This window comes from Oncorhynchus masou, chromosome 5, assembly GCF_036934945.1.
Source record: "Oncorhynchus masou masou isolate Uvic2021 chromosome 5, UVic_Omas_1.1, whole genome shotgun sequence".
Taxonomy (NCBI): domain Eukaryota; kingdom Metazoa; phylum Chordata; class Actinopteri; order Salmoniformes; family Salmonidae; genus Oncorhynchus; species Oncorhynchus masou.
In genome coordinates, this window is record NC_088216.1 from 57,654,505 (window position 1) to 57,678,508 (window position 24,004).

Sequence of the window (24,004 nt, forward strand, 5' to 3'; positions counted from 1 at the left end):
TCCTTTTTGGCTGCCAGTCTTTATTGTATTTCCAATCCAAATAATTCTCAATTAAAAACAAATATTGCAACAGTTATGTCCCTATTTTTGAAATAGTGTGATTATTTACATCTATTCAAGATATTGACGCTCAAATTGCTAAGTTGCTCATGAGGATTGTAAAGAAAAGCAACTAATCCAATCTGTTTTGGACAGCTGGATGCCTTTTTCACTTGCTATAGAATATGACATATGGTGTAAAGCTTTTCTATTCATTGACATAAATATGGTTATATTAATCATGTAATCATCTCAGGAGGGCATAATCACAGAGGGACCAACCAGCAAACAGATAATTTGCAGTCCTATAAGACATTTACATGCTTTTGTGCAACATGGAAAAAGCACAGGACAAATGCCAGAGCTAGAATTTATCTTAGGGGAAATCCATCCATGAAGTAGTTACTGATATCTTGTATCAACCTTTACAAGACACTTAGCAACACAGTGAAATTCAACAGAAGGGTGCTGAATCTGGAGAAGGTATCAGAGGCACTGGTTCCTGACATGTATTGTGTTGCCGTCACCAGCCCCCCACAAGCCGAGCAGCTGTTACTGAAGACTAGTATTTAATGGGACACATGTCCCAGTGAAGAATATAGAGCTACGAAGCTCGCCAGTCCGACAGCACACAAGCATATCGATTTATAGGAGTCCTTTTTCCATCCATTGACGAGCAAGATGTCATGTCATAATTATATATTTTATTTAAACAGCTGATTGGTTGTCTGAGAGTCCATTGTGGGAGAACATGGCTGCAGGCAAACTGAGGATGCCTTTAAGTTATTGCTGTCCAAATTATATTTGACAATGGATTGGAGACTTATCATGAACAGCAATAATTTCAAGTCTCAAATTTAGCACCACTTTCATACATGTCAGATTTCAATGCAGGACTGTAATACCACAGAACAGGTAGCCTAAGGACAAGCCATAGCTGGCAGTCAGAGGGTCCATTCAGTAAGCAATCTAATATGCTTGGAAGTACAGCCATATTATCTGGAAATGTATGAGTGGTGAGGGCCTTGCCACGTGTCATTCATAGATGTATTATTCCAGATGCAACTAAAGGAAAACTTAAGAGTACTTCCTTTTTGAAAACAGGTTGCAGGATTAAAAAGGCCGCTGTTTCTTTTGTGTAACGAGGGGGAGCAGCACATCTTTAGCAGGATGAGACGTATCTCATAGAGCACGGGGAAGGGGGGTATGAGCGAGACAGCATTAGCATGCCTGGCTTCATAAAGAGCAGGCGCTAAGGTCTGACTGAAGTCACGTCTCTGAAAATGAAGCTTCTGCCACAGCATACATCAAGGCACAGTAAACAGGACCTTAAGGGAACACCATATACTGTGGAAATGACCTGCAGGCCAACCCAGAGGCAGACTAGAATGAAGGGGCCTGTGTGTGTTTCTGTAGCAGATGGAACACCTCCAATGTGCCTTTCTGACTGGATCCATTCTTCACAGGAGGCAGAAGGTCACAGGATCCATCAGTGTCATGTGTTGAATTATGTGTACATCTCAATGTTAAATACAAATTTGCATAAATTCACCCCTGCCCTGGAGGGTTATCATCACATACACAAATCAGAGACAACTCAAGAGCATGTTTCCCCTTTCCCCCATGTCTGTCAATGCAGTTGGTACATTTCTTTAGAATGTACAACTTGGAACGCTTTGGTAGAAACAAGATGTGGATTTGTTTTGTTTTTTTATTTTTTGACTTTTCTAGTGGGTAACAGAAAAGTTTGCGTTAATAATACTTATGCATTTTAGTGCACTTCTAACATTCTGTTCGTCCAGTGAGAATTCTAAGCCTTTTTATATTCCTCTTTATTTATTTAAACTAATCAACTTGATTTCACACATCAGCAGGCCACCGGCTCCAGGGAGGAAGTCTCTCGGGTCAAGCATCTAACAAGGCTTTTGGCTCTTGGTGACGATGTATGAGCAAAACAAAAAAACAAAAGGGGTGCTGGGTTGGGGGGAGTTAATAATATTGACTCAGATGTCTTATGTCACTGAAGTAGCTTGGTGTGTGCATCAACAAAGTGTGTGTTTTTTTTCTTCAGTGCGTGTCCTTGAGCTTCAGCGCTGCTCAGTTGGTATCCATGTGATCGTCGGCGGCGGTGGCCGTGGCGCCACCTAGAGGGGAAGAGGGCGGAGGCTTGGCGGGGACGTCACCCGCATCTCTGCGTTGGTAAAATAGCACGTAGGCTGCTTTTGTCTGGAAGGGATAGGGGACAGTGTTACACCACAGCAACACTGACACTCAACACCAAAGGACATGAAGTCAATGGAGAGCCATCATCACTGCTGACATTGGACACATGGAACAAATAGCTTTAAGGGTAATAACGAGTCCCACATCAGAAATGTTTATAACCAACGTTTCAAAAAACAACAAGGGCTATTCAGACCACTTGACTTTTTTCACATTTTGTTTCAGCCTAATTCTAAAACCATCAATCCAAATCAATATCAGATAATGAAAAAGCAAAAACAGGTTAAAAAGTAACACACACACACACACACACACACACACACACACACACACACATATTCAGACCCTTTATTACAGCCGAGTCTTCTTGGGTATGAAGCTACAATCTTGGCACACCTGTATTTGGGGACTTTCTCCCATTCTTCCCTGCAGATCCCCTCAAGCTCTGTCAGGTTGGATGGGGAGTGTGCTGCACAGCTATTTTCAGGTCTCTCCAGAGATGTTTGATCAGGTTCAAGTCCGGGCTCTGGCTGGGCCACTCAAGGACAGACTTGTCTCAAAGCCACTCCTGCGTTGCTTTGGCTGTGTGCTAAGAGTCGTTGTCCTGGTGGAAGGTGAATCTCCGCCCCGGTCTGAGGCCCTGAGCGCTCTGGAGTAGGTTTCCATCAAGGATCTTTCTGTACTTTGCTCCGTTCGTCTTTCCCTTGATCCTGACTAGTCTCCCAGTCCCTGCCGCTGAAAAACATCCCCACTGCATGATGCTGCCACCATGCTTCACCGTAGGGATGGTGTCAGGTTTCCTCCAGACGTTAACGCTTGGCTTTCAGGCCAAAGAGTTCAATCTTGGTATCATCAGAACAGAGTATCTTCCCCAGATCTGTGCCTCCACACAATCCTGTCTCGGAGTTCTATGCACAATTCCTTCGACCTCACGGCTTGGTTTTTGCTCTGACATGCACTGTCAACTGTGGGTGTGTGCCTTTCCAAATCATGTCCAATCAATTGAATTTACCACAGGTGGATTCCAATCAAGTTGTACAAACATCAAGGATGATCAATGGAAACAGGATGCACCCAAGCTCAAGTCTCATAGCAAAGGGTCTGAATACTTATGTAAATAAGGTATTGTGCTGACAAGGCCAACATCTGTCATTCTGCCCCTGAGCAAGGTAGTTCCCTGGGGGCCAATGACGTAGATGTCAATAAAGGCAGCCCCCCCCCCCCTGATTTAAAGGGGTTGGGTTAAATGCGGATGACACATTTCAGTTGTTCAACTGAATAGGTATCCCCCTATATTTCTGTTTAATTTTTAAAACATATGCAAACATTTCTTAACCTGTTTTCACTTTGTCACTATGGGGTATTGTGTGTAGACTGATGAGGATTAGTATTGATTGAATCCATTTCAGAATAAGGCTGTAACGTAACCATGTGGAATAAGTCTAGGGGTCTGAATACTTTCCGAATGCACTGTATACAGTTACACATGAACGGAAGGTTTGAAGTGGCTCACTCACCACAATCTGATCCTCCGAGGCAGCCGATACACTACTGTCATCAAAGTAATGCCACTTCCCATCAGCTTTGTTCTTGCCGTAGGCTGTGTCTGAAGGTACAAGATATTGGAGGAACATTAGAAAACTACATGGTCAGGGAGGTCTAAAGTTGAGCTGGGATGAATAGCTGATGAACTAGTTAACACTAGCAGGCCTGGTTAGTCACCACCAAACAAGACCTTGGCCAAAATACATGAAAAAGGTTTGAGGAAATAGAAATTGATAAAGTTCACACTTCATGTCATGTAAGTGGGAACCAACAGTCGAAACACCACTGACTGTTTTGCCAACTGAAATTTGACCTGCTTCAGGTTACCAGGTACTAAAACAAATAGTTTTATCAGCAGATAGTATTATGCAGATAGCAGGGCAGGACCTTGCCATTCTGCCGCCATGAGCAAGGCTTATCAAGGCCTTTATTTATCAGAAATTCCTTTAAGACAATACGGACACCCTGGTGTAAGTTATTATCTAGGTCTGAGAGTCTGCATTAAGGATAGACCTGGGTGTTACTGGCAGAAGCAACCCTTACTCACAGTGGCCTCCTCCCATTCCTCCATAGTGGTTGGAGACAGCAATTAGGTCATAAACATAGGGTCCGGCCTTTGGGTCACACACAAACTCAGACATGTTCAGGTCCCTGTGTGGAGAGAGAAGACGTCATTAGCAAAACCTACTACTACCCATTACATACACACAATGACTTGGACTGACAGCTAAACACACAAACACAGGGCTGTACAGAAAACCATGTTAATTTTATCAAGTGTGATTCATCAACTGACTGGCTTTCTTGATGTCTATAGTATTCTTTCTGGTATGCAATCTGGTTTCCGCTCAGGTTATGGATGTGTCACTGCAACTTTAAAGATCCTCAATGATGTCAACATTGCCCTTGATTCTCTCATCCATTTATATGCAGATGATAGTCTCATACTCAGCGGGCCCCTCCCTGGATGTTGCATGAAATGCTCTACAACAAAGCTTTCTTAGTGTCCAACAAGCTTTCTCTACCCTTAATCTTGTTCTGAACACCTCCAAAACAAAGGTCATGTGGTTTGGTAAGAAGAATGCCTCTCTCCCCACAGGTGTGTTTACTACCTCTGAGGGTTTAGAGTACTTGGGAGTATGGCTAGACAGTACACGGTCTTTCTCTCAGCACATATCAAAGCTGCAGACTAAAGTTAAATCTAGACTTGGTTTCCTCTATCGTAATCGCTCCTCTTTCACCCCAGCTGCCAAACTAACCCTGATTAAGATGACCATCCTACCCATGGTAGATTACGGAGACATCATTTATAGATCGGCAGATAGGGGTGCTCTCGAGCGGCTAGATTTTCCTCACCAGTCGGTCATCAGATGTGCCACCAATGCTCCTTATAGGACACATCACTGCACTCTTTTCTCCTCTGTAAACTGGTCATCTCTGTATACCCGTCGCAAGACCCACTGGTTGATGCTTATTTATAAAACCCTCTTATGGCTCACTCCCTCCTATCTGAGATATCTACTGCAGCCCTCATCCTCCACATACAACACCCGTTCTGCCAGTCACATTCTGTTAAAGGTCCCCAAAGCACACACATCCCTGAGTCGCTCCTCCTTTCAGTTCGCTGCAGCTAACAACTGGAACAAGCTGCAAAAAACACTCAAACTGGACAGTTTTATCTCAATCTCTTCATTCAAAGACTCAAATCATGGACACGCTTACTTACAGTTGTGGATGCTTTGTCATTGTAAATAAGAATTTGTTCTTAACTGACCTGCCTAGTTAAATAAAATTACAGTTTATACTGGACATGTCATCAACACTGAACCCAGTGTGGAGGATGGTGGTCAGCTAGCGCTTCAGCTGATACACTGGTACGAGAGGTGAGGTACAATAGATGGCTTTGTCGGTCTCAACCATCCTCAGTAAGCATGAGTCAGGTTCTTGGAAGCTGCAGGGCTTGTCTAGGTCAGTTACATTTAATTCCTGGCTTCCTGGTTCCTGCTGGATAATGTGACTCAGTAGAGATCAGAGTACACAGCACAGGGAGGCTCCCGGGCATTCAGCCAGACAACCCCCACACAGGTAGCTTTTATATAACATTAATTCAAATGGCTTCTTGTCGCAACCTGGAGAATAACCTGAGTATTCTGCTAATGGAAAATACATTCAAATGACCCTGGTTTAGTTTAAAGAGCCTTTTGTGATGGTGAAATTCCTTGTGTAGTTGTTACCCAATGTAACTATACCACAGATGCTATTTTTGTCTGTTGGAGCTTGACGTCAGTTTCTCTGACAGTCGAGACTACTCAAATGTGACCACGACTTCCTCAAATGGACAAAGGCCTTGTGTATTGTACGTGTGTGCTTGTGTGTACACACAGGGTTGGGGAGAAGTAAGGGATACCAACCAACAAAAGAAAAGAGAAAAAAAAGGGTAACTCATGTGTTACATCACCAGCAAAAATACTGTAATCAGATTAGATACTTTTGAAAAACTAGATTACTTCCAAGGATTACTTTTAAGTTCAGAAAGGATGTTTGCAAATTTTTTGTTGTCATTTCTCGGTTTCTCAATGACATTGAAATCAGCATTGAAAATAGGCACAAGTTTGTTCCACCTGAGCGAGAAAAGAGCAGGAATAGGCTTTGGTATGTTATAGTCCAAGCTATGTGCAATTGTGCGACTGCTGTTGGTATCCAAAGATTATCCAACTTGAATAAACGCTTGGAGGTAAGGACGACAGCAGTGTAGTCTACAGCGATACGGATCACTTATTATTGATATCTACATAGCGCATTGATGTGAGTCACACTACTGCTCTCTCATTTAGATATTTGCGCCTTACGGATTGTGGTTGTTGTGGATGGCTGTTCACAAATCTAAATGTGTATTTGAACCCAATAATGGTTTAATTCAAGAAAATTAAGCTCCCTATCAATCACAACGAGTTAACAGCCAGTGAAAAATGCGCTCTTGCAACAGCTGCATAGTGCAGATCCCAGTCTATGGAATAAAAGTGGGGCTAATATTGCTCAATCTAATTAATGCTGATTAAATAATAAATCCATAGGCCTAATGGACACATGCTCAAATACACACTTGATAGACTTAAAGGGGCAATCTATAGTTGCTACATCCATTTATGGACATAAAATATTATATATATAATTTGTATGTAAAATGTAACATGCATAAGGTCAGCTATGTAAACTTTAACATTACAGGATAAATAAATAGATATTGTTCAATTGGTAACATACATTTTAGTATGTATGTACGTACATTTATGTATGTACATTTTAGTAACATACTTTCTCCTTAAGGCATTAGAAGAAATGTAATCTAAAAGTAACTGAATGTAATCAGATTATGTAACTGAGTTTGGGTAATCCCAAAAATGACATTACTGATAACAATTCTGGACAAGTAACTAGTAACTAACATTTAAAAGTAACGTTCCTTAACCTGGTCATTCACACACTAGATTAATTTCAGGGGGTGCTGTTTGGATGGCAACACGTCTCCATCTTGGCACTCTCCCTCAAATTGTAAAAAAAAAATATATATTTTGGAAGCTATAGAAATGCATTAATTAAAGTCCACATTTGTTTTTGCCACTGACTATTAGACACCTTAATGCATATGTTTTACTTATACTATGTGAGCTAAACAAAATAAAATAAAAAATCTTAAATCCATGTAATTTTGTCGTTGAAACATTTAATTGAAATACTGTAGAATTCCATTTATTCCTATGGAGGACTGCTTCTTCTATGCCTCATTGGCCAATACACAGCAAACCAGGGTTTCTCTAAATCTAGCAAACCAGCACCATCTAGTGTAAAGCTGTGTCAATTCCTTGGGTCCAGAAAAGTTGACGACAAAACAAAAGGATGCTTTCATTGTTTGACCTCTCAAAATACAAAGAATAAAGAGTATAGACAATGTCCATCTCAATGTGAATCATTGTTGATAAAATAAATACAAAAAGGACCCATGTCAGTCCGAACTGTTCCACCTCTTGGCATTGTGCGGTCTGTACCTGACAGGGAAGTCCACCACCGTGTCCAGCTTGTCCCTCCAGCAGCGATTGTAGGAAAAACGCTTCAGGTGGACCACCAGGATGCGAGGCAAAGACCACAAGTCAAACTTCTTCGTGGCCTGTTGGTGCTTCTTACAGGTGGGGCAATACCTGTGTGAACAAGTGAAGAATCATTGATTTCAGTAGAACATAAAAACAGCATTAAAATTCACCACAGAGCGTAGTGGTTTCAACAGCGTCGGGAGTAGAGTGCTATGGACTAGTGTATCTTGTTGAGCCTGTAAGACAGTGCTGTAGTGATGGTGGGTCTCACCATGGGTCGTGCTCTCCTAGTGTCTCCATGGTAGTGAAGAGCTCAATGCATTCCCTCAGAGCCACCGTGGCCTTCTTCTTCGGGGCCTGGAGCATGCTTTCATGCTTCTCATATGCCTACAGTACAGAGGATACAGGACTGAGTCACAGGCATACACACCGTATAGACATAGCCAGGTACACATCCTATGAAATAATTAAATGGTGGGCTTTTTTTTTTTTCAGGTAACAATGTAAAATGCCAAAGCCTGCCACCTTATCCTCCAACAGAGACGTTTCTTTATTAGTGCCTTATTTTATCTACTGTACAGTTTTGTTTATGCATATATGTGTATAGATGAATGTACACTGAACAAACATATAAAATGTAACAATTTAAAAGATTTTACTGTTTACAGTTCACATAAGGAAATCAGTCAATTGAAATGCATTCATTAGGCCCTAATCTTTGGATTTCACACAACTGGGAATACAGACATGCATCTGTTGGTCCGATTGCTTAAAAAAACAAAAAAACAAATAATAATAATAATAATAATAATAATGGCGTGGATCACAAAACCAGTCAGTATCTGGTGTGACCAACATTTGCCTCATGCAGTGCTTTGCATAGAGTTGATCAGGCTGTTGATAGTGGCCTGAGTAATGTTCTCCCACTCCTTTTCAATTGCTTGGATTAGTTGCTGGATATTGGTCGGACCTGGAACATGCTTTTTATTTAACCACACAAGTCCGTTAATAAATTCTTATTTACAATGATGGTCTACCAAAAATGTCTCCTGTGGGTACGGGGGCTGGGATAAAAATAAAAATATAGGACAAAGCACACATGTCAAGAGAGAGAACACTACATAAAGAGAGGCCTAAGACAACCTAGCAAGGCAGCAACACACGGTACAAACATTATTTGGTACATACAACAGCAAAGGGCAAGAAGGTAGAGAAGGTTTTCATACACGTCAATCCAGAGCATCCCAAACATGCTCAATGGGTGACAGTAAATTGTGCTTCCAGGAATTGTGTACAAATCCTTGCGACATGGGGCTGTGAATTATCATGTTGAAACATGAGGTGATGGTGGCGGATGAACACTACAACAATGGGCCATTGATAAAATGCAATTGTGCTCGTTGTCTGTAGCTTATGCCTATCCATACTATAGGCCACTACCACGAAGAGTACACTTCTCCAGCATGCCAGTGGCAATCGAAGGTGAGCATTTTCCCACTGAAGTCTGTTACGATTCCAAATTGCAGTCATGTCAAGACCCAGGTGAGAACGACAAGCACGTAGATGAGCTTCCCTGAAACAGTTTGACAGAAGTTCTTTGGTTGTGCAAACCCAGTTAAATCAGCTGTCCAAGTGGATGGTCCCAGACAAACCCACAGGTGAAGAAGCCGGATGTGGAGGTCCAAGGCTGGCGTGGTTACACATGGTCTGCGGTTGAGGCCGGTTGGACGTACTGCCAAATTCCCTAAATTGACGTTGGAGTTGGCTTAAGGTATAGAAATTAACATTCCATTCTCTGGCAACAGCTCTGGTGAACATTTCTGCAGTCAGCATGCCAAGTCCACGCTCCCTCAAAATTGAGACATCCGTTTCATTGTGTTGTAGGACAAAACAGCGCATTTTAGAGTGTCCTTTTATTGTCCCCAGCACAAGGTGCACCAGTGTAATGATCATGCTGTTTAATCAGCTTCTTGATATGCCACACCTGTCCGGTGGATGGATTATTTTGGCAAAGGAGAAATGTTCACAAACCGGGATGTAAACAAATCTGTGAACAACATTTTAGAGAAATATGTTTGTGCATATGGAACATTTCTGGGATCTTTTACTTCAGCTCATCGCAAATGGGACCAACACTTTACATATAGATTTTTGTTCTGTGTATAATAACTGACACCAATAATCAAGGGTCGTGATAATGCAGGATTCCGCATTTTTCATACAGAAAAGGAAAGTTAAAATGAAGCGTTTTGCAAACTCTGCTTGGCTTCAGGTTCACTTCAAATCATTAATGTAAATGGAGGAATTTAGCTTCACTCAGATGAAATATACACTAGACACACACTGCATCCAGAAAGACCCCTTAACATTTTCCAATGTTAGGTTACAGCCTTATTCTAAAATTAATTAAATAAAACAATTATCTACAGACAATACCCCATAATGAAAGTGAAAACAGTTGTACAATTCTACAAATGTATTAAAATAACAGAATTAACATATTTACCTAGGTGCTCTGAGACTCAAAATTGTGCTCAGGTGCATCCTGTTTCCATTAATCAATCTTGAGATGTTTCTACAACTTGTTTGGAATCTACCTGTGGTAAATTCAATTGATTGGACATGATTTGGAAAGGCACACACCTGTCTATGTAAGGTCCCACAGTTGACAGTGCATGTCAAAGCAAAAACCAAGCCACGAGGTCAAAGGAATTGTCCGTAGAGCTCTGAGACAGGAGTGTCGAGGCACAGATCTGGGGAAGGGTACCAAAGAAATGTCTGCAGCATTGAAGATCCCCAAGAACATACTGGCCACCCTCCATCATTCTTAAATGAAAGAAGTTTGGAACCACCAAGACTCTTCCTAGAGCCGGGCCGGCCGCCCAGCCAAACTGAGCAATCGGGGGAGAAGGGCCTTGGTCAGGGAGGTACTCGATGGTCACTCTGACAAAGCTCCGGAGTTCCTCTGTGGAGATGGGAGAACCTTCCAGAACAATCACTGTATCACTCCACCAAATCAGGCTGTTATGGTAGTGGCCAGATGGATGCCACTCCTCAGTAAAAGGCACATGACAGCCCGCTTGGTGCTGGCCAAAAGGCTCAAAGAAAACTGACCATAAGAAACAAGATAATCTGGTCTGATGAAACCAAGATTGAACTCTTGGTCTGAATGCCAAGCGTCACATCTGAAGGAAACCTGGCATCATCCCTATGGTGAAGCACGGTGGTGGCAGGATCATGCTGTTTTTCAGCAGCAGGGACTGGGAGGATCTAGGGAAAGATGAACGGAGCAAGTGGAAACGTCTAAGAGCAACAATGGCTCAGCCGCGAAGTGATAGGCCACACACGCTCATAGAACAGGACTGCAGAGTGCTGAAGTACGTAGGAATCGTCTGTCCTTGGTTGCAACACTCTACCGGGTTCCAAATTGCCTCTGGGAAGCATCGTCAGCACAAGAACTGTTTGTCAGGAGCTTCATGAAATGGGTTACCATGGCCGAGCAGCCGCACACAATCCTAAAATGCACAATGCCAAGCGTCAGCTCGTGGTTAAAAGCTCGCCGCCATTGGACTCTGGAGCAGAGGAAACGCATTCGCTGCAGTGAGGAATCACGCTTCACCATCTGTCAGTCTGACGGAAGAATCTGGGTTTGGAGGATGCCAGGAGAACGCTACCTGCCCCAAAGAATAATAGTCTGTGGCTGTTTTTAATTGTTTGAGCTAGGCCTCTTAGTTCCAGTGAAGGGAAATCTTCACGCTACAGTATACAATGACATTCTAGACGATTCTGTGCTTCCAACTTTGCGGCAACAGTTTGGGGGAAGGCCCTTTCCTGCATGACAATGTCCCAGTAAACAAAGCGAGGTCCATAGAGAAATGGTTTGTCGAGATCATGGTGGAAGAACTTGACTGGCCTGCACAGAGCCCTGACCTCAACCCCATCGAACATCTTTGGGATGAATTGGAATGCCGACTGTGAGCCAGGCTTAATCGCACAACATCAGCGCTGGACCTCACTAAAGCTTGTGGCTAAATGGAAGCAAGTCTCTGCAGCAATGTTGCAACATCTAGTTGCCTTCCCAGAAGAGTAGAGGCTGATGTAGCAGCAAAGGGGGTACCAACTCCATATTAATTACCATGATTTTGGAATGATGTTCGACAAGCAGTTGTCCACATACTTTTGGTCATGGAGTGTATTTGCTCTCTTCATTGCATCACCAGACAGCGCTCTGACTGACGTGTAGGCTACTTCTCTCTGGTGTAGTTTTTGTCCGATAGAAAGTACAAATGCGAGATGAACTTCAAACAAACATTAGGAAATGTCGCTGGCTACATTCTGTCTTTCATTGTGAGCTAATTTACTTGTGGCTGCTAGCAAAATAGCGTTTGCACTTCTTTGTCTGTTGACATCTGATGTTGTACTAAACTGTCGTGGCACACCTCTTATTTATTTATTATTTATTGAAAAAAATAAAATAAACACTACTTTCAATAAACGCAGATTTATTGATGTCTGCGTATTGTAAAGGCAGATTTCTGACAGCTAATGCAACCCTTAATGGATTATGTAATGTATTATCGATGACGCCAAAGGAAATACTGTACCATGTTTGACTATCATTGTTTTTAGTGTCTCAAAACTCAATAGGAGTGGTCCACAATGGTTTTTTGTATTGGCAATTATGGTATAATTTTTCAAACTCTAACTCTGCCAAGAAGGGCTTTGGGTCCACCCAATCAAGTCAACTGAAAGTGTACTGACCTCTGCTTCCTGATCGTCATAACACAGTTTTTTTGAGTCCGAGTCCCAGTCGATCGCCACTGTGGAATGTGCTACGGGGGAGATAAGGTGCTTTGGTCAGCTTGCAACTCGCATCTAAAGCTGGTTCTCTAATTCAAGAAACATTGTAAATCACCTGGGACTTCTGAAAAACAAGTTTCAACTTTTCTTTCCAAGACGTTTTGTAAACTGGTTGAAGCACTCAAAAGTTAAATGAGAGACTAAATACTAACTATTTAGTTTGAGGATGTTTCCGTCGCAAGGCAGTGGACTGATGTTGGCCGTTCCGTAAGAGTTGACCATGCTGAAGGAGAACAGTTTGGGCGGGGTGCTGGAGCACGGCTTGGTTTTAGGGCCATTCTCCAGGTCTGAGGCGTCCTCCTCCTCTGACTGTCCGTTCTCTGGCTCCGGACTCACCTGTTGATCCATGGCCTCCTCCTCACCTGGAAGTTGGAAATCACACAAGCCATGTCAGACCATGGGAATGAAATAGGGCACATGTACATGAATGCAAAACTAAAATGTGCTTGGTACACATTCATAAGATAATAAACAATAAATAACATAATAAAGAAACTAATAGGTGTACGAGATGTAAGAAACTTTGCTGCCTTAAGACAGTCCGTGTTGTTGCTTACCTTCACACACCCCGTTCCCGTTGGAGGTTCCTGAGTGGTTGCTGCTGTTGCTGGAGCTGCAGGATGCCCCGTCTGACAGGGGGCTACCACTCCCACTCGCTGCAGCGTTGCGATTGGAGGATGTTGCTGAGCACTCTGCTGCCTGGCTGCAGCTGGCGGAGGAGGCAGAGGCTGAGGCCCTCCCATCACCGATGGAGCTTTGAGAGCGCGTCACGTAGCGCCTGGGTTGGGAGAAAGTTTGTCAATATTGTACATTTTAAAGGCCCAATGCATCCATTTTTATATCAATATAAAATACTTTTGGGGTAGCAATTAAGTACATTACTAGAATAGATATCCATTAAAATGGGCAAAAGTAAAAAGTATTTCTCAAGCAAGAATTTTGGAAGTAGTCAGAGGGGAGGTGGAACCTGAAAACCAGCCGTTGTTGGCATAGAGGTTTGAACTCTTATTGATATATTAACCAATTTACCACATGGTGATGTTACCATGGAAAGCCAAAACTCCCGCCCATGCAAACCTACTGATTAGAAGGTCCTATGTAGATTGTATGTTCAACCAACAACTATCAGGAATAACATTGATAAAATTGTCACACTTTCACAGTGTTAGTTTCATCAGCTGTTGTACAATATTATACATAATAGAATCGACTGCACTGGGCCTTTAATGTTTTGCCACATGTGCAAAGCTCACATTCCGCACATAACTACATGTTAAATATCTCAAGTCTGTGTGGGGCATACTGTACATATGATCACAAGTAGAAACAAAAGCAGGCCCACAGACACTGTACCCACCCAATCCTCTCCAGCACCTTCTCGTAGAGCATGTCAGCAGCCAGGTTCTGCCGGGGCACAGTGATGAGCAGGGGCTGGCCAAACAGCATGGTGCCTGTGGAGCCTCCTGTGTGCTTGGAGTGGCGCTCCCTGAAGTACACAGGCAGGTTCATACTCTCCGCATCCTCCTCCGCCACCTCATACCTGGACCACAAACATGGAGAATAATACAGTAGCATAACGGAGGTGTTTTTGTAAAAAAAACATTTAAAAAAATCATTTTTCAACATCTTGTATATGTTGAGTATTTGTAGTGTTTACTGTGTAGTTATTCTAGAAACTCTTGGCTAACAAAGTGACTGGGTATGCGCAGACATCAACCACTGTTCAATATGTTATCTTCCAGTGCAAGAGAAGGGACAAGACTTACACAAAGATGTCATCCTTCTCCATGATTTGGTTGAGGCCATCATCTCGTCTGTAGATCTTGTGGAACCGGTGATTGTAAACATCTGCCACCACCATCTAGGAGGACAGGATGAAACATTTTTGTCCGGGGTCCCCAATTACATTCAGCCATGGGATGATTTTTCCTTGAGCAGATGGTCAGGGGCCCAGAACGTAGTTATAAATTATTTGTACACTGCAAATTGACCGCAAGAATCCCAAACAGATATAGTATGACAAAAACGTAATCATTTCAAACCTTCCAATTGGATGCGATCACATATGCCTCCAGTCATGAGTGGGAATAATTGAGAATAGATTTTCTAAATTAAAATCCCTTTGAGCTCATTCTGGGGATCTTTTTATTAATCAATGTTGTTTTCCTGGCCGGCGCAGTGGTTAAGGGCGCTGTACTGCAGCGCCAGCTGTGCCATCAGAGACTCTGGGTTCGCGCCCAGGCTCTGTCGTAACCGGCCGCGACCGGGAGGTCCGTGGGGCGACGCACAATGTGGCGGGACGGGCGCAGTGCGCGCTAACCAAGGTTGCCAGGTACACAGTGTTTCCTCCGGCACATTGGTGCGGCTGACTTCCGGGTTGGATGTGCGCTGTGTTAAGAAGCAGTGCGGCTGGTTGGGTTGTGTATCGGAGGACGCATGACTTTCAACCTTCGTCTCTCCCGAGCCCGTACGGGAGTTGTAGCGATGAGACAAGACAGTAGCTACTACAACAATTGGATACCACGAAATTGGGGAGAAAAAGGGGTAAAAAAAAAAAAAAATGTTGTTTTCCCATAAATTTCAAAATAAATCACCTGTGAGCCGAATTTGGCCCGCGGGCCACCTATTGGGGATCCCTGATTTATGGTTCTCTCAACTGGAGTCACTTTATCAGACCGGTCAGTTGGGCAAAACGTTAACCCTCAACCGAAGATAGTCTCACAAAAAAAACTTTATAAAGTATTAAATTACCTACACATTTATTTAAATCTTATCAAGTCCTGAACAAAATGTCACCATGAGCATGCTATAAAAATAGAGTCCAAAAGTAAAATGGCCCCTTAATCAGCTCTCACATTCTCAGCAGGGATTCCAGAGAGCCGGGACAAGGCGCTGCACAGGTCTGTCACTGAGCCAAGCTTGGGGACAACCACACGGTACTGGGGAAGACAAGGAGAGACGCACAGGGAGAGAAGAGATATTTTTACTTCTGTCTACATGGATGTTAAGACCTCAGTAGGTGAACCGTGGCCAACTCTGAAATCGAAAACAGCACAGCAGCATGTACAAAGACCACTCAGTTTCTAGGTCCCCGTTGAGACTGGTCTGGTATGCAAATGTTTGATTTACATTGCAGACAACGCAATATTGTTATTATGACAACAGTGTCTATCTCCATGGAGGGGTAAAAACAGTGCCCATCCAGTGTGTGTTACCTGCGTAGGTCTGGACTGGGGATCGATGCGGACCAAGAACACTTCCATGGTGCGGTCCTTCTTCATGGGCAGAGGCAGTGTGAGGTAGCAAAATGGGTCAAAGGTCACAGAGACCTTGGCACACTCTGGACACACCAGTGTGGATTTGAACAGGCCATGGAATATGTCCACGATGATGGAGTCATTGCGCAGGCGATGGTTAGTCCAGGCTTCCTTTGCTACAATCTGTTACACAGCAGAAGAAAACTAATTTGTAAAGAGGTGATATGTTGCAGTGTGTGCGTGTGTGTGTGTGTGTGTGTGTGTACCTCGTCTTTCCGGCCCCCTGCATCCTGCAGGGCCAGGTAAGGCTTCTTTTTAACGCGGTTCAGGTCTTCGTGAAGCCCATCCATCAGGAAGGCCAGCAGCTCCTGGGAGTCCTGCTGCTGGTACCCTGAAAACTGGGGGGCGAAGCGGCCCACTTGGGTCTGGGATATAAGGGGAACACAGGGTGGCGGTTAGAAGACTGTGCAGCTTGTCAATCACGCATGTATTAAAGTAATTGTGACAGTTCAATGCTCTATCTGCATGAGTGTGTCAGTCAGTAACTGACTGAGAAACTCCATAGAGTTTGATTGGAGAAATCTTCTGGTCAAAAAGAGGGTGAGGAAGGTGCACTATAAGACAACAACAATCACAGTAGCCTATAGAAATTCAGTCCTCTGTGTCAGTGGCGCGGTTTACTTTAAAGGTGCGGGGGGCCACGTAGCTGCTGCGGCTGAGCCACATCTGCTTGACCAGGTCTGCGTAGGACTCTGCAATCTCCCCCCTCATTCCTAATGGATTCTCCCGGTTGATTTCCGCCTCATACTGGTCATCTAGGAAGTATTCCGTGAGAGGGGACGCGTTGCTCAGGCACTGCAACAAAACAGTGAGGTGAGTAAGAGAGAAATATCAGTTCAAAGTGTGAGTGAGTGAGTGAGTGGTACCTGGAGGGCAGAGTTCATGAAGCAGGTGTTGCCTAGGTTACTGAGACCACAAAGGCCAGGTTGGGATGGTGACTCTCTGTAGTTGTAGGATGAGCTGTATGAGTTGTAACCTCCCAATCTGTAGAAAGAGTAAAGTTGAGTCCAGTGTAACAGATCAAACATCAACAGACTGCATAAATCTTCCTAAACATAAATGTTACTCCATTGAGCTGGTCTGACTAACTAGTGATATCCAAGTACTTTGCATATTGTGTCATAGTGACAAAATCCCAGTGTGCTTGCCTATTGCCAGAGGAGGTGCTGTTGTTCAGTGTACTGCCAGAGTTGCTGCTGTCCCCATTAGTTATTGTTGAGGAGATGGTTGCTGACGAGTTGGAGGAGAGCTTTGGGGAGGTAGTGAAATTCCTGGATGTGGCCGTACTAGATCTGAATAACAGGAACATAGACATTTTGCACAACCAGACATGTCGAACATAAGCCATTCTAATCGAAATGTACTAATTGCCACAAAGTCCTAGAACAGAGCAAGGGTAACCATAGACCGATTAACTTACTTTGGATGGGAGGCTTGTCTGGGCCACGTGCCGTCCTCATTCTTGCGTTCGATCACGAGCACCTGTGTGGGAAACAAGCCAGTGAGAGCCGTGCCACAAAAACTAACCTCAGCTGAACCCAGCTAGTCTCATACAATCTTCCTGATCTCGTAAACTTACATAATTAAACGTATGTAAGCTCCCTAATGGAACTAATGGTATTCAAACGTAGCTACAATTTCAACTATTGGGAGGAACAACTGATAATATAAGTGATTAAGTATACAAACGTGACACCATTGCAGCTTCCCTTAAACAATAATTATAGTGAAACCCCTGTACTGTGTGCCCAATGAAAACAGAGCCAGTGGTCAAAGGGTCGAGCTGTGTGTGGCCTAGGAGTGAGTGAGCTGAAGTGGGGTGTTGGGATAGAGATAGTTCTATACCTGGCCTTGGAAGAGACCAGCATCCTGCACGGTGCTGTCTGGCTTGTTCAGCTGCTCGTATGTGTTGCTCATGTATTTGTTCCATAGTCGAATCTCCTTCCCTGTTGGGATCTCAAATAGCGACCGCATCTCCTTCTCTATGGTGTCTGGACAGGGTACACACAAAATATTTAGCTAATCAAAAGTCAGAAGTGGCTGAAAATGATACATATCTAGTTAGTTCACGCGTCAGTTTGCTCTCTGGCCCACAGTACAGTAAACCTCCTTTACCTATAGTGTCAGCTTTGCTGAAATGACGTGTGATCACATTGTCCATGTTGTCATTCTCACACAAGTTGAGCTCCAACAGATAGACCTCCACTTTACAGTGCTTGACAAACATGCCGTGTTCAACCACCTACGGAGAGAAAGAGCAAGGTTAGAGAGAGACTAAAGGAAAAGGGTGAATTTTTTAAAATAAATTCATAGCATCACCTTTCTGACGATGGGCCGCTGGCCCTCAAGGCAACCATACCAGCAGACAAGCTTGTTCCACGCCTCAGTGGGCACAAGGACATAGTCCAGCTCATCTATAAGGTGCTCCTTCAAGATCTGGGTCTCATGGTCTGAGAAGAAATAGAGTAAAGGTAAGTTATGACATCAAGTATTTAGAGCGAGCAAGTATTGAGTGCTTGTTTATAACTAGTTGTGTAGAATCATGCTCACAGCAGAGACAGAAGAAAACACATTGGCATACTTCACAGATTAAGATACAACATTTCACATGGTGTAAGGCTGTGAAGAATGTGTCAGTGAATATGATGCCTGCATTACCTGAGAACAGGCCTGAGTTGTCAACAGGACCAGGATAGAGACTGTGCTCTCCAACATTGTACATATCCCAGCTGTCAAATCCCACATACTTCTTCCACTGCTTAAACCACCTGCTATCAATCAGAAACCTGCAAAAAGTAGTGCCTTGGTAAGATACTGTATTGCGAGGAATGAGGCTGACAACTTGCAGGTTAAAATAAATATCACACAAGGGTAAAAGTAATAATATATAAATGCCATTTAGCAGACACTTTAATCCAAAGTGACTTATGTATGTGTGCACATATTTTATGTATGAGTGGTCACGGGAATCAAACCAACTACTCTAGCGTTACCAGCACCATGCTCGGTCAACTGAGCTACAAAAGGAACTTGCATGCAGACAACTTGTTCCACTAGTTCCTACATTATGTCTAACAATGTTAGTATTCATGTCTAGTATTCACTTATTTGGAGTATTTCTCCATCTGTCAACATACAGTACCAGTCAAAAGTTGACAAACCTACTCCTTCAATCAAATTTCTTTAGAAAGCCCTTTTCTACATTAGCCAATGTCACAAAGTGCTGTACAGAAACCCAGCCTAAAACCCCAAACAGCAAGCAATGCAGAAGCACAGTGGCAAGGAACAACTCCCTAGAAAAGGCCAGAACCTAGGAAGAAACCTAGAGAGGAACCAAGGGTCCCTTTTATTTTTACACTCAAGGGTTTCCTTTATTTTTATGCTGTAGAATAATAGTGTAGACATCAAAACTATGAAACACATATGGAATCATGTAGTAACCAAAAAAAGTGTTAAACAAATCAACATTTATTTTTCGATTCTTCAAAGTATCCACCCTTTGCCTAGATGACAGCGTTGCACACTTAGCATTCTCTCAACCAGCTTTGCCTGGAATGCTTTTCCAACAGTCTCGAAGGAGTTCCCACATATGCTGAGCACTTGTTGGCTGCTTTTCCTTCACTCTGCAGTCCAACTCATCCCAAACCAATACACAGCAGTTGGAACCAAAAAAAAGAAATCACACATTTGGACTCATCAGACAAAAGAACAGATTTCCACCGGTCTAATGTCCATTGCCCGTGCTTCTTTGCCCAAAAGCAAGTCTCTTCTTATTGGTGTCCTTCAGTAGTGGTTTCTTTGCAGCAATTCGACCATGAAGGCCTGATTCACGTTGATGTGTCTGTTACTTGAACTCTGTGAAGCATTTACTTGGGCTGCAATCTGAGGTGCAGTTAATTCTGATGATCTTATCCTCTGCAGCAGAGGTAACTCTGGGTCTTCCTTTCCTGTGGTGGTCCTCATGAGAGCCTGTCATCATAGCGCTTGATGGTTTTTGAACAACTGCACTTGAAAAAACTTTCAGTTCTTGAAATTTTCGGCATTGACTTATCTTCATGGTCTTAAAGTAATGGACTGTCATTTCTCTTAGCTTATTTGAGCTATTCTTGTCATAATATGGACTTGGCCTTTTACCAAATAGGGATATCTTCTGTATACCACCCCTACCTTGTCACAATACAACTGATTGGCTAAAACGCATTAAGGGAAGAAATTCCACAAATTAACTTTTAAACAAGGCACACCTGTTAATTGAAATGCATTCCAGGTGACTACCTCATGAAGCTGGTTGAGAGAATGCCAAACATGTGCAAAGCTGTCAAAGGAAAGGGTGGCTACTTTGAATAATGTCAAATATATTTTGATTTGATTAAAAAAAATCGATTACTACATGATTCCATGTGTGATTTCATAGTTTTAATATCTTGAAAACATGTAGAAAAGAGTACAAATAAAGAAAAACCATGGAATGAGTATGTGTCCAAACTTTTGACTGGCACTATACACTTAACAAAAATATAAAATGCAACATGCATGTATAACATTGTTGGTGTCATGTTTCATGAGCTGAAATAAATGATCCCAGAAATGTTCCATACACACCAAATATTGTGCACAAATTTAAATTTGTTCACATCCCTGTTAGTGAGCATTAATCCTTTGCCAAAATGATCCATCCACTGGACAGGTGTGGCATATTAAGAGGCTGATTAAGCAGCATGACCATTACACAGGTGCACCTTGTACTGGGGACAATAAAAGGCCACTAAAATGTGCAGTTGTCACAACACAATGCCACAGCTGTCCCAAGCTTTGAAGGAGCATGCAATTGGCATGCAGACTACAGGAATATCCACCAGAGCTGTAGACAGAATTGAATGTTCATTTCTCTACCATTAGCCGCCTCCAACACCATTTTAGAGAATTTGGCAGTGCGTCCAACCGGCCTCACAGGACCTCCACATGCTCCACATGGGGCTTCTTCACCTGCAGGATCATCTGAGACCAGCCACCCGGACAGCTGATGAAACTGTGGGTTGGCACATCTATAGAATTTCTGCACAAACTGTCAGAAACCGCCTCAGGGAAGCTCATCTGCATGCTCGCCGTCCTCACCAGGGTCTTACCAGACTGCAGTTCTGCATCCTAACAGACTTCAGTGGGCAAATGCTCACCTTCGATGGCCACTGGAACACTGGAGAAATGTGCTGTTCACGGATGAATCCTGGTTTCAACTGTACAGGGCAGCTGGCAGACATCGTGTAGGGCGTCGTGTGGTAGAGTGGTTTGCTGATGTCAATGTTGTTAACCGAGTGCCCCATGGTGGCAGTGGGGTTATGGTATGGGCTGGCATAAACTACAGACAACAAACAATTGTATTTGATCAATGGCAATTTGAATGCACAGCGATACCGTGACGAGATCCCGAGGCCCATTGTTGTGCCATTCATCCACCGTCATCACCTCATGTTTCAGCATGATGATGCATAGCCCCATGTTGCAAGGATCTGTACGCAATTCCTGGAAGCTGAAAATCCCAGTTCCTCCATAATCACCAGACATGTCACCCATTGAGCATGTTCGGCATGCTCTGTATCAACGTATACAACATTATGCTCCAGTTAATGCCAATATCCAGCAACTTCGAGCAGCCATAGTAGAGTGGGACAACATTCCACAGGCCATAATCAACAGCCTGATCAACTCTATGTGATAGAGATGTGTCCCACTCCGAGGCAAGTGGTGGTCACACCAGATACTGACTTGTTTTCTGATCCACACCCATACCTTTTTTAAAGGTATCTGTGACCAACAGATGCATATCTGTAATCCCAATCATGTGAAACACAAGACTAGGGCCCAATTAATTTATTTCAATTTACTTATTTCCTTATTGTGAACTCAGTGAAATCTTTGGAATTGTTGCATGTCAAGTGTATCTTTTTCAAAACAACACTGTCTTGTGCTCTAGGTCACATCCACATACAGTAAAAGTGAGCAAGGATGTCAATCTCAAATAAGAATATCTTCCACTGCATAAACTTGTTAGCAGGATTTCACATGGTCCAAAGCTCAGGCAGTGGGAAACTTTATTTGTAAGTATCTCCCTTTTTAGAATAGGAAAAAACGATCAAGTGACTAAATTAGCTAGGCTACTCGAAATGCGATACAAGGCACTGCAACTAAAGCCTTTATAATACCCATCTCAGATGGGTTCAAAATTAGGTCTAGAGTCAGCAAACTAGTCAGTCAGATAGCCATAGGCCAATAGCTGCCAATTTATTCACATCTGACATTAACTTTACCCTGTTCAGACAGGATGGGAGGCCAAAACAATGCAAGTTGTCTGGAGTCTAGCCCCAGGAACATATCAAACTTGTCATCAATCCCAACTAAAATGATTGGGGTTTTTTTAGCTCAAGGAAACATTGTGTGAATTAATCTAGCTAGATGTAAACATCATAACATTATATGACCCGGCAGACTACTTTCTCAACTCAAGACACTTGGTACTGTAATGCCATTGTGGTTAGCCTAGCTCTTGCTGAGCCCATTGGTTGTTTCCACTCCCTTGTTAGTCAGTACTGATTTTGCTAACTAACGTTAGCAAAATAGATACAGGAAAGAGTTTAGTTTCCAAAGTTAAAACGTTGCAAATATTTTGCCTGGAAATCTGACAGGGCCAGTCGCTGGTTGTTATCCAGTTCCAATGACAAAGCATTAGCTAGCTAGTAAGATAGCAAGCTAACTAGCTAGCATTAATTCGCAGTCACTCCACTTTATTGCATTGAAGAAGGGCCTTTGACTACACCTCGTCATGTCGTAGCTAGTTAGTCGGCTAGTAAGCTAATGTGAGCAGACATGGCTAACTTGCGCAATGCCGTGGCTTGCTAGTGAACTAACCTTAGCTATTTACTACTACTACTACTACTACTACTACTACTACTACGTTGCAGTGGTCGAGAAAGTAAATATTGTCGGATGAGGAGACGTAACTAACGTTAGCATGTTCATTCCTGCCCTGGCCCAACAAATCAAACCATTTCCTGTTCAATGGGAGCCGGTTTACCCGTCTAATGACGGGCCTATGCTATTGCTGGCTACTTTCAGTTCCCGTGAACTGAAAGTAGATAGCTGGCTAGCATAGCAGCTATTATTGGTTAGCGAGCTAACGTTACATTCAAAACACATTACCACTCGTCGCCCTTTCGTAGAGTTGTTTTGAGAAGTGTTCCAATGCTCTGCTTTTGACTTTCGGTTGAAGGTGTCGGTATTTGAGCGGCTACCGGCTCCGGATCAGGGTCTGCCGCACTACCCGAGTCGGGTCCGCCTCCCTCGGCCATCATGCAATAAGTGAGCCAGAGTCGTGAACGCGCGGTAGAAGAACCGCGGATGCACGAGTACCAATTTGTCTTCGTGTGGCTTTCCGGCAGGCTCGACGCTTTGTCGCATATTGCTGCCTTTCACAAAATTGCTTCGCCATCTAACCCTATATAGAGAAATAGTGTACAAAACATTAGAAACACCTTCCTAATATTGAGTTGTCCCCCCCTTTTGAAGTCAATTCATATGGGCATGGACTCAACAAGATGTTGAAAGCGTTCAACAGGGATGCTGGCCAATGCTCACTCCAATGCTTCCCACAGTTGTGTCAAGTTGGCTGGATTTCCTTTGGGTGGTGGACCATTCTTGATACACATGGGAAACTTGAGTGTGAAAACCCCAGATGCCTTCCAGTTCTTGACACGCTCAAACCGGTGTTCCTGGCACCTACTAAAATACCCCCTTCAAAGGCACAACTTTTGTCTTGCCCATTCATTCTCTGAATGGCACACATACACAATCCATCTCAGTTGTCTCCAGGCTCATCTACACTGATTGAAGTGGATTTATCAGATGACATCAATAAGGGATCATAGATTTACATTTAAC

The 24,004-nt window shown here is 43.2% G+C and overlaps 1 protein-coding gene across 1 annotated transcript; it reads right to left on the reverse strand.

Moving 5' to 3' along the window:
- On the reverse strand, positions 1 to 23,442 carry LOC135539938 (ubiquitin carboxyl-terminal hydrolase 4-like). The gene is made up of 22 exons (XM_064966207.1): positions 23,267 to 23,442; positions 18,731 to 18,858; positions 18,392 to 18,522; positions 18,188 to 18,314; positions 17,918 to 18,063; positions 17,493 to 17,554; positions 17,221 to 17,364; positions 16,939 to 17,056; positions 16,694 to 16,867; positions 16,279 to 16,437; positions 15,971 to 16,195; positions 15,611 to 15,694; positions 14,522 to 14,616; positions 14,113 to 14,295; positions 13,313 to 13,533; positions 12,908 to 13,117; positions 12,657 to 12,727; positions 8,167 to 8,282; positions 7,854 to 8,003; positions 4,355 to 4,458; positions 3,780 to 3,868; positions 1 to 2,265 (listed from the first exon to the last, which is right to left on the reverse strand). The coding sequence occupies exons 1-22, from the start codon at positions 23,416 to 23,418 to the stop codon at positions 2,137 to 2,139; spliced, it is 3,018 nt and encodes a 1,005-aa protein (XP_064822279.1). The 5' UTR covers positions 23,419 to 23,442; the 3' UTR covers positions 1 to 2,136.
- Positions 23,443 to 24,004: the final 562 nt, after the last annotated feature.

What these genes read in the sequence shown, in the direction of transcription:
- LOC135539938 (XM_064966207.1), bottom strand. Translation starts at nt 23,418, where the DNA reads ATGATGGCCGAGGGAGGCGGACCCGACTCGGGTAGTGCGGCAGACCCT. An exon ending in CTGGTCTCTTCCAAGGCCAG is followed by an intron (nt 17,555 to 17,917) that starts GTATAGAACTAT and finishes TTTCCCACACAG; the next exon opens with GTGCTCGTGATCGAACGCAA. An exon ending in CTAGGAGAGCACGACCCATG is followed by an intron (nt 8,004 to 8,166) that starts GTGAGACCCACC and finishes TTGTTCACACAG; the next exon opens with GTATTGCCCCACCTGTAAGA.